The 10404-nt window shown below is 57.2% G+C and overlaps 4 protein-coding genes across 4 annotated transcripts in view; 2 read left to right on the top strand and 2 right to left on the bottom strand.

The window, feature by feature from the left end:
• Positions 1 to 171: 171 nt before the first annotated feature.
• Positions 172 to 1445, bottom strand: VDBG_03877 (saponin hydrolase; the record flags this gene model as incomplete). Its single annotated transcript, XM_003005878.1, has 1 exon — positions 172 to 1445. One exon carries the CDS (start codon positions 1443 to 1445, stop codon positions 567 to 569), a length of 879 nt encoding a protein of 292 aa, XP_003005924.1.
• A 1603-nt stretch (positions 1446 to 3048) lies between these two features.
• VDBG_03878 (polyamine transporter 1) lies at positions 3049 to 4860 on the top strand (the record flags this gene model as incomplete). Its single annotated transcript, XM_003005879.1, has 1 exon — positions 3049 to 4860. One exon carries the CDS (start codon positions 3049 to 3051, stop codon positions 4858 to 4860), a length of 1812 nt encoding a protein of 603 aa, XP_003005925.1.
• Positions 4861 to 6245: 1385 nt separating this feature from the next.
• Positions 6246 to 9698, top strand: VDBG_03879 (ATP-binding cassette sub-family G member 2; the record flags this gene model as incomplete). The annotated part of the gene is made up of 4 exons (XM_003005880.1): positions 6246 to 6406; positions 6472 to 6584; positions 6665 to 6967; positions 7030 to 9698. 4 exons carry the CDS (start codon positions 6246 to 6248, stop codon positions 9696 to 9698), a joined length of 3246 nt encoding a protein of 1081 aa, XP_003005926.1.
• Positions 9699 to 10283: 585 nt separating this feature from the next.
• The window catches only part of VDBG_03880 (conserved hypothetical protein), a gene marked incomplete at both ends in the record, with an annotated part of 978 nt that continues 857 nt past the window's right edge, over positions 10284 to 10404 (bottom strand). The window contains one exon of the mRNA XM_003005881.1: positions 10284 to 10368. Within this exon, the coding sequence (XP_003005927.1) occupies positions 10284 to 10368 (85 nt within the window). The remainder of the gene's footprint in view (positions 10369 to 10404) is intronic.

Consider the following 10404-nt stretch of genomic DNA (forward strand, 5'->3'; position numbering starts at 1 on the left):
CCGTAGACTCATAACACAGCAACGGGGTTATCACCTCCCGCAAGCACGGGTGAACTAATCAAAGGCCTACCAGTAAGGCAATCCCTAGTTTCCAATCGCCCCGACCACTTCGGATCAGCCATGCCCGTTCCCACTCCGGATCATTGATGGCACCTCCGCCCGGGGATACCGTCGCCGGCAGCGTTGATCTTCTGCCCCCATGTACGTCCCGCGGTCGCCGTGGCGATCGATGAGCCACGGCTGGAAGAAGCGGCGATAGCCGTTGTTGCGCACCGACGCCACGGCGGCGACTGTCACGAGATCCGTCAGCGGCGGAATGCGACGGAGGCCCGCAAGGAACATTTGCCTGCCCGTGCCGCGCGTGTCCATGACGACGGTCCACGCTCCGCCGTCGGGCCCGCCCTCAAGCGAAAGGTCGACGGGATCGACGTACTCCGGGTGGCTCGTCAGACGGCGAACGGCGCCGGTGACGAGGTCGGCCGCGAAGACGTCAATGTTTGATGACTCGGAGGGACTGCCGACGTAGGTCACCTCTTTTCCGGAGGCGCTGAAGCCGCGGAGCTCGCCTACGGATATGGCGGAGGCGTTGAGGAGCAGGCGCGAGGGGTCGTTGGGTGGACGGCGAGCGGCTGCGAGGCTACGGGGTCGTAGAGCAGGTTGACGCTCGTCAGGTCGTAGCCCGGGGCGAGGGGGAGGCCAGAGCTGGGGCTGGGGCTGAAGGCGAGGCGGCCGTAGTAGCAGTACTGGCCGAGAGAACCTGTATCGAAGGAGAAGGCGCTCCAGCCGAGGTGGACATCGTCGGGGTGCAGGCGTAGCTCGCGCATGGAACCGCCGGGCCCCGAATTGTCAGCGGTTGTTTTCCATCGAATGGGTATGATGTGAACCTGATCTGGCGTCAGGTCGTCACCCGTGAACCCGTGAGCTGCCTGGATGATGTTGGCGCCTGCCAGGATTCGTCGTCCATCGCGAAAGGCCTGGGGGTAGTCGAGCTTGGGTGTTGCGCCCACGGCGTTGTGGTCGGGTACTCCGCATGTGATGCATCTCCATGAGTCGCCGTTCGGGAAGAGTGTGCCGTCAATCTTGATGATGATGAGCTGCTCGCCTTGGAAGATGCTTGCTGGATCAGGTGCCGCTGGGGCGCCGACAAAATGAACCATGGACAGGACGTGAAGGTTGTCGGGGAGAAAGTTGCCCGATTGAATCTGCGTTGTCCTCCCTATGCAGCCCGTCCGAGCTGGGTTCACTTCTGATGAGCATGATCCTTCGCGATTGTCAGGTGCCACAGGTGGCAACGGGAGTTCAATGACGGTAATGGGTTCTGGCGCGGGCGGTGGTGGTATAATGCCTTGTAGTAGCGGCGGGCTGGTCGGAGGCTTCTGATGGACTTGGGGCAGGCCAAAGAGGCAGTTGAATAGAGCCCATAGATATAGCAGAAGGGATTCCATGGCGAACTTGTCGGGATGTCTGGCGTAGTGTGGAAGGGTGGTCGGCGGCTCACAGGTGGTGCGCGAAGGGTCGTTCAAGTAACCCCTCCTGCAAGGTGCCGTATATCACTTTGCATCTCACGGGATGAGGAGCACGCCAAAGCTCGGCGTTCGCCAGCCTGACGGCGATGTCGGGTGCTGTCTCATGCTACATGATCGATTGTCGAATAGTCGAGGGTGGACGCGTGATGCGAGATGCGAGATGCGAGATGCGAGATGCGAAGTTGCGAGGCATTCGGGTTCGCATCGTGTTTGTCGTATTCGGCAAGTGCATGGGTCCGGCTCTTTCTCCCTCTTGGTTCTTGCTAGGCTTGGACATGTGTGCGCTCGCTCTGTACCAAACCTCTGTTTGACAAGCTTTTTCGGTCCTTGTCTTCATCTGTCCCTGCCTGGAAACCAAGTTGGGATTGGGTTCGCCGACGTTGGGCTGGCATGGGTTTCCAAGTCAGATGAATTTTCTCGCGTCAACATCACTGGCGGCTAATCCGAGCAGGTGCATTCGACGACAAGGATGACCGTGATGGAGCGCATGCATTTCTGCAGTCATGGATATGGAGAGTTTGGAATGACCAGAACAATCGTATGGACGATGGGCTCTTCGAGGTACACGCCGACTCGGGGTTAGCTTTCACGAACTACGAAGCAACGATGCTCAAGCAGCTGCAGCTACCACACGAAAGAGGCTGCTCTGGTTTGATCAGTGGACCAATTCCCTCTTGGCGTTCGAAAGGATCTACCCTATACCTGGGAGCAGGCTGGCCATGGCGCAGGTCTTGAGGCGAAGTTCTCGCAGACCGTCTTGCCAATGGACCATCTTCTTGCGCAGGTTGCCGATTGCCCGACTGATATCACGCCATGGACTCCCCTCTTTGCGAAGGATAATGCGTTCTCATACCAGAAGAGCTCAAATTAACAGGATAATCAACGATGCCGGCTCATTGTTGGCCCCTGGCTGTCTGCACCCGTTGCGGAACCGGAGGAAGACTTGTCTCGTCGTGTACTGAAATCTGTGGCTAGATGCCTCGCATGCGTCTTTATGATCCCTCGAATCACGCGATGTCGGCGCATGCCCTGGAATTCGGATGACGGACGGCATCTTTTACTCGTGCCGTTTTGTTCGACCGCAAAAGCTATCGGAGGTGTATGAGCCGCGTAAACTTGCACGGCACACCTGGTTATCCTTGTATCTATTTCCATCTTGGAAATCTTGATATCGGAAAACCAGGAAGTTTCAGAATGCAGTTGCTTGCCGTCAACGCAAGATCAGCAATTGATGGGCCGGGAATGGGTGCAACGGGTTTAAAGCCAAGATGCCGGTGCCCCGGTTGTCCCAAAAAGGCCTGAGCGACCCGGCGCGCAAGCCGGTCGATTGACTCGCGTCTCGGCCAAGTTTGATTCTTGGCCGATGACTACGTCACTTGCTCCGTTTCCGACGTCGGCTGAGGATGGCAAATCAGTCAACACGCTTTGATCATGATGACCATATACTAGTGGACTAAATTCCGAATGACTATGACGATGGCTTCGTCGATCGAAAGCCAGCTTCACAGCTTCATTCCTAAACATGGCGAATCTCCAGACAAGTCGAACGCCAGAATCGACACTACATGATGAGGGAGACGGCCATCAGCTGTCTCCCTCCAGTTCATCATCGTCGTCCGCATCCTCTTCGACCTTTGCTGCCAACGACAGAAATGGTGGTCCCTCGACGCGTCGACCTCAACCTCGGCCTCGGGCCCAGCCCTCAGGCTGTACCTCTTCGTTCAACGAAAAGAGCCACCATGATGGCCATCGCCCGTGTGATCTCGAGATGCAAAGAACAAGCTCTCGCGCCACAGGCAGAGACGACAATGGATGCCAGCTGAGACGAACCATGTCACGACGGGACACGATCCTCTCCAAGATACGTTCCCGGCCGAGCGTTCCTCCTTTCTCCCACCCACTGGCCCATGTTCCGACGACGGAAGAGCAGCTGGTCGACTATGAAGGGCCCGACGATCCATACCACCCCCTTAACTGGCCCACCAAGAAAAAGGTTCTCACAACACTACTATACGGCTTTGTCACCATGACGGCAACGTGGGCATCGTCTTCCTATGCCGCCGGCACCGAACAGATTGCCACCCAGTTTCGTGTCTCGAAACAAGTGGCCACCCTCGGCACGTCCCTGTACCTCATGGGCTTCGGCGTCGGTCCGCTTCTCTGGGCGCCGCTCTCGGAGGTCTACGGCCGTCGTGCCGCAGTCCTATCGCCCATGTTCATCGCAATGTGCTTCTCGTTTGCCTCGGCGACGGCCAAGGACTTGCAGACGTTGATGCTGACGCGCTTCTTCGGCGCCCTCTTCGCCTCGGCCCCCGTCACCAACACAGGCGGTGTGCTTGGCGACCTGTACACGCCGGCGTACCGCGGTATAGCCATGGCCGGCTACGCCATGGCCGTCGTCGGCGGGCCTACGCTTGGCCCCATCGTCTCGGCCGCCCTCGTGTCCGATCCGTCGCTCGGCTGGCGCTGGACCGAGTATGTGACGGGCATGCTGCAGGCTTTTGTCTTGTTCATCGCCGTGCTCGTCATCGACGAATCGTATCCGCCGCGCCTCCTTGTCGACAAAGCTCGTCGCCTGCGTCATGATACAGGGAACTGGGCACTACACGCGAGATTCGAAGAGTGGGACGTCGGCGTCGGCGAGCTGGCGCGCAAGTTCCTGGTGCGGCCGCTGCAGCTCATTGCGACGCCCATCTGCTTTCTCGTTGCCCTGTACGCGAGCTTCTGCTACGGCATCCTCTACATGCAGCTGGGCGCCATCCCCTTCATCTTTGGCGTCGAGCGCGGCTGGCCCGCCGTCAGCGCCGTGCTGCCCTTCCTCGCCATCTTGCTGGGCGCCATCACGGGTGCCGTCATAAACACGCTCAACCAGCTCGTCTACAACCGCTCGTACCACGCCGCCGGCGACCGTGCTGTACCGGAGAAGAGGCTGCCGCCCATGATGCTAGGCAGCGTGCTCTTCGCCGTGGGCCAGTTTGTCACAGGCTGGACGGCCGGCCCAGCGACGGCTCACTGGATGGTGCCCGTCTTTGGCCTCTATCTCACGGGCTGCGGCTTCAACACCATTTTCCAGGCGGCGCTCAACTACCTCGTCGACACCTTCCAGATGTACGCCGCCAGCGCTGTCGCCGCCAACACGTTCCTGCGCAGCTGCTTCGCCGCGGCGTTCCCGCTCGTCGTCGGGCCGCTGTACTCCAACCTCGGCGTCGGGCCCGGGTCGAGTATTTTTGCGGGCTTTGCCGTGCTGCTGGTGCCGGTGCCGTTTGTGTTTTACGTGTTTGGCGAGAGATTACGGGCGGCTAACAAGTGGAGCAAAGCCAGCGTCGTGGTGTGAAATGGGGGTTGTCTCGGCTGAGGTACAACAAGGCATCGATCGAATTGAGGAGTGAGTACAGTACGACCGAGGAGCCACATGGCTTTGATGATGTGTAAATTTCATCTTGATCGATTTTAATAGGAAGTAATCGTGTAAAGCGACCAGGGTTTAGTTCTGAACTTCAAAATATGTTCCAACCTTGCGTGACATGATCATACAGGCATTGTAAACTCCATTGACCTGAACGCCGCACACGACATCCGAGTCAACCGAATGCCCGGCCGAGCAACTTATACAGCCACTTCTCAGCATCTGATTAGGAAGTAGGTTCCGTAATCGAACCAGGCATGATAAAGGAGCACTCATAATGCTAGCGATACAGAGTTGAAGTGAGTAAGGTAGGCGGTATAACATACATAGATAGCCCTCTAGTCAGCATACACGGCTCGTTCGTGCGTGCTGGTAAGCTATCAAGTCAATTCCAGAGGACCATAGTCCTGTAGATGAAAACGTGACCCTACATCCTAAGACACATGCCATCAAGGCTATGACAAGCTTTCAGGTGCCATCAGCTTACATCTGTCGAAGCTTTTATGGCCTAGCGCATGCTCCTGTATAACATTATGTGCATCAGTCAGATGTGACGATGACTTTCAGAGGGTGCATCGCTGTGCTTTGTCTATTGCTCCATGCAGTGCTATCAGGATACATCGGCTTCGACATTTGCCTAGGTGTACCGCCGATGTCCATTCTCACCAGAGCATCTGGCCATTCCTAGGCTCACACTTACCGTCGTAGCAAATCTATGTAAGGCTCACAGCGTGAACATAATGGTGCGGCCCATCATGCTGTCTACTGCCTTGAAGTCATCATTGAATGCTTGATTCCGTCAAGGCTGACAGATGCCGGAAAGCGGCGCTGGGAACTGTGGCACGGGCGGCGCAGGCAGACACATTGTGATGGTCATTGACTCTTTCACAGCAGACTGTGGTGGAGTGGCCCCGCCACGTTCGCATGCTTGGTGACGCCACTGCGAGCTTTAACCGACACCTGCTCGACCCGTTCGGCCCCATGCGACAGCGCGCTCCAATGGCAAGGCGGCCCCAGACTCCCTCCGCACTGGACCTCGCCGCTGCTGCACAGCGGAGTGCGGGCAGTGCCAGCCGTCCACCAACCAGGAACGGCCCACTGGGAACTGGCCGAGCGACCACGGGCTAAGGTGCTGGCCACTGACGCTGTCACCTGGAGCTCGAGCTTCCCCAACCTTGAACTCGCCCATCAAGGCATCGTCGTCGCTGCGCTGTTGCCTCCGAGCTTCCCTCGTCCATCAACAGCTACACATCGGGCAATCTGTCCCTAACCACCTCCATCCACCAGCCCTCCGATCGAACATTCTTCTCATGATGGCTGTGCTACGGCTCAAGAGCGCCCTTTTCCTGGGCGCTCTTGCCGGCCTGGCCCCGCTCGCCGCCGCCCAGCGCAACTACACAAGCTACTCCGATCTCGACATGGCGCGAGCCCAGTTGGCCCTCGAGAACTCGCGCCCAGCCGACTGTCCGCCCTGGTATGTCCTCGCGCATCTCCGAAGTCGCCTCGCCCATGCCTCATGCTGATGATCGTATCGCGCAGCTTCAACTGTGTCCTCCCTGCCCACAAGTGCAACCAGTTCGCGCCCTGCAACAACTACACTGGCAAATGCGACTGTCCTGAGGGGTTTGGTGGTGACGACTGCATTGACCCTCGTACGTGACAACGACCGCCAATTCTCTCCTTCCCCTTCTCATTGCTCTGTGGCGTACAGAATGCTGACGACGCTCCGCAGTCTGTGGCTCCCTCGGCGCCGGCGACAATCAGAAACGGCCCCCCCGCTCCCCCAACGAGAAGACGTGCAGCTGCGACGATGGCTGGACCGGTATCAACTGCAACGTCTGTACTGAGGACAACGCATGCAATGCCTTGATGCCGACTGGCGACGGCGGCGTCTGCTACCAGAGCGGCGAGGTCGTCGATCACAACTACCAGATGTGTGACGTGACCAACAAGCAGATCACCAAATTGCTCGGGACGAAGAAACCCCAGGTCACCTTCAACTGCAAGAAGGAGGACGCCCAGTGCGACTTTCAATGTGCGTTGTCTTTCTGATTTGATCCCGACGCACCACGCTCGCTGACTGACCTACCTCTATAGTCTGGGTGGACCACCGCGAATCCTTCTATTGCCACCTCACTGAATGCGACTCCAAAGCCATCATTGACGACAGACAGAACAGCACCACCTACAAGTGCAACAAGATTGAATGCAGCTGCATCTCGGACCGCATGCTCTGCGGCGAGAACGGCTCCGTCGATATCGGCGACTTCCTGGACGAGGAGATCAAGGGCCCAGCTACCTTCCAGTGCCTTCAGCAAAATGGCGGCATTAACAACTGCAAGTTCAAGGAGCCTGCCATGGATGACCTCATTCTCAGTCTGCTCGGTGACGCGAGCATTGAGCTCTCGTGCCGCTCCGGCGAGTGCCTGCATCACACAAAGGTGCCCGGCTACGAACGTCCGAGGAAGAAGATCAACACGCCACTTATCGCAGGTGTCATTGCCGGCTGCTCTCTCTTCCTCGTTGCCGTCATCCTCGTCGTCTGGTATCTCTCAAGGCGATCCTACAGATACGGCGCTATTCGACTGGACGACTCGGATGACGACAACACCCAGCTCATGACTGACCACAAGCCTGCGTCGCTGTACTTCCAGAACGTTGCGTATGACCTGAACGGGAAGCAGATTCTAGCCAACATTCAGGGTATGGCCCACCCCGGCGAGGTCATGGCCATCATGGGCGCTTCAGGTGCTGGCAAGACGACATTCCTTGACATTTTGGCACGCAAGAACAAACGCGGTCGTGTCTCGGGCGACTTCCTGGTCAACGGCGAGAAGGTGACCGATGCTGCCTACAAAAACGTCATTGGCTTCGTCGACCAAGAGGACACCATGCTGCCGACCTTGACGGTCCACGAAACGATCCTGACGAGCGCGCTGCTCCGTCTGCCCCGTAACATGACCCGCGCCGCCAAGGAGCTGAAAGTCTACGAGGTTGAGAAGCAACTTGGAATTCATCACATTCGCGACTCTCTTATTGGCTCTGCCGAGGGCAAGGGCCGTGGTATCTCTGGTGGAGAGAAACGCCGCGTTGGCATTGCCTGCGAACTTGTCACGAGTCCCTCGATTCTGTTCCTCGACGAGCCCACGAGCGGCCTCGATGCATACAATGCCTTCAATGTGGTCGAATGCCTCGTCACGCTCGCGAAAACCTACAAGCGCACCGTCATCTTCACTATCCACCAGCCCCGCTCCAACATTGTTGCGCTGTTTGATCGTCTCGTTCTGTTGGCTCAGGGCAGAACCGTCTTCTCGGGCCCCTTCTCGCAGTGCCAGCCCTACTTTGATCGTATTGGCTATGCGTGCCCTCCCGGCTTCAACATTGCCGATTACCTCGTCGATCTTACCATGCATGCGAGCACCACCTTCTCGACAGACGATGGTACCCTGAGTGCTGATGTGGCCAGCGTTGGCCCCAGCAGCACCACGGCCGTCAAGTCCATCGCCAGTGTCGCCGGTGGCAGCCTCGACGAAGACAGCGGTATTGAGTCTACGATATCCCGTCCCAAGTACAACCGCAAGGATTCTGTCAGAGTTCGCCAGGAACGCGAGCTCTTCACCCGCCGAAAGGGCGTTGACACGGCGGCATCTTCGGATGCTGGCGCTGAAGATTCCAGCTCGTACCGCCTTCACCGACAGGCTGCAAGCAACCAGGATGATCTCCATGATCTTCCACCTGGGGCTCCCAGCGGCAGCGACCTCGATATCCTGGTACGGGCCTTCACCGAGTCCGGCATCGCCGCGTCCACGTCGGAGGAGATTCAGCAGTCCATCACCACGGCCCAGACGGCCAACGGCCACAACTCCAACGGCACCTCCCCTGGCGGACCCAATGTCAACACCGGCCCCATCGGTCGAGGGTATGCTCGTGTCGGCTACTTCCGCCAGTTCATCATCCTGTCGCAAAGAACCTTCCGAAACTTGTACAGGAACCCCATCTTGATGCTGACGCACTACGCCATTGCCATTCTGCTTGCTGTCTTGTCAGGCTACCTCTTTTACGGGTTGACGGATGATATCCCGGGTTTCCAGAACCGCCTTGGTCTGTTCTTCTTCCTGCTTGCTCTGTTCGGTTTCAGCACCCTGACGAGCTTGCACGTCTTTGCCTCGGAGAGACTCTTGTTTGTGCGGGAGCGTGCCAACGGTTACTACGCGCCCATCACGTACTTTGCCGCCAAGCTCGCCTTCGATATCGTTCCACTGCGCATAATCCCACCAATCCTCATGGGCATTATCGTTTACCCCATGACCGGCCTCGTTCCAGATGCAGCGCACTTTTTCAATTTCATCCTTGTGTTGGTCCTGTTCAACCTGGCCGCTGCAGCCATCTGTCTCTTCATCGGCATTGTGTGCAAGGACAGCGGCGTCGCCAATCTGATTGGCAGCCTGGTGATGCTGTTCAGCCTGCTTTTCGCTGGTCTGCTCCTTAACCACAACGCCATCCCCGACGCTGCCGTGTGGTTGCAAAACCTCTCCATCTTCCACTATGCCTTTGAGTGCCTCATCGTCAACGAAGTCCTGGAGCTCACTCTGGTGGACAAGAAATACGGGCTCGACATTACCGTGCCAGGTGCGGCCATTTTGAGCTCCTTCGGCTTCAACAACAGCGCTCTCGGCTCTGACCTAATCAACTTGGGCATCGTCGGCATTCTGTTCACCATTCTCGCTTATGGTGCGATGCACATACTGTTGGTTGAGAAGAGATGATCGGCTTGCTGTTCACACCACCGTGCACATCCTGTGGCCAAGAGATGTGATAACTATCCACGCGATTGCTGTCATCGCCGTTGTCTTGGTCGAGAAGAGGAAGCGTCAAAGTTGATGTTTCTAGGATGGGCAGCTTTCTACCATGATTGCATTTCGACTTGATTAAAGAGAAGTAAACGATGCTGATGCATTTGTAGCGGCATCGGGATCACACTGGATGTTACAAGTACGCTCGTCATGTATCGTCTTTCATTGCATATCGGCAGGCACTGTGGACTCGGAGTTTTTGGGGGCAAGTTGGTTTGAAAGTAAATATTGCAGCCTCTTATGGGCTTTATACACGGTTACAAGTTTTTTTCTATGGTACATGTCAGATGTGAAGTTGTAGGCCAATACACAACCGAGTGATGATGCGCTCCTAAGCTGATGCTCAACCCCCCACCTCCAAAGCCATTCTTCCAAGCGTACAAATTGGGGGCTGTGATCTCTGCGGCCAACCGTTCGCTCCCATTTCTGTATACAGAACGGGGAGACGTGTTGTTACCGTTTCGGCACCAGAGGCTTCTTAATCCATCTGACCACCCGTCAGCTCCTCTGCGATGCTCTTCTGCCTCTTGGCCGTCCTGCTGGTGTCCTCAGTCGCGTCCTTGGTGTCGAGGTGGCCGAGGTGCTGCAGCTTGTGTGTTTTTTTCTTTTTACGTTTTTT

This window comes from Verticillium alfalfae, genomic scaffold, assembly GCF_000150825.1.
Source record: "Verticillium alfalfae VaMs.102 supercont1.4 genomic scaffold, whole genome shotgun sequence".
NCBI lineage: Eukaryota > Fungi > Ascomycota > Sordariomycetes > Glomerellales > Plectosphaerellaceae > Verticillium > Verticillium alfalfae.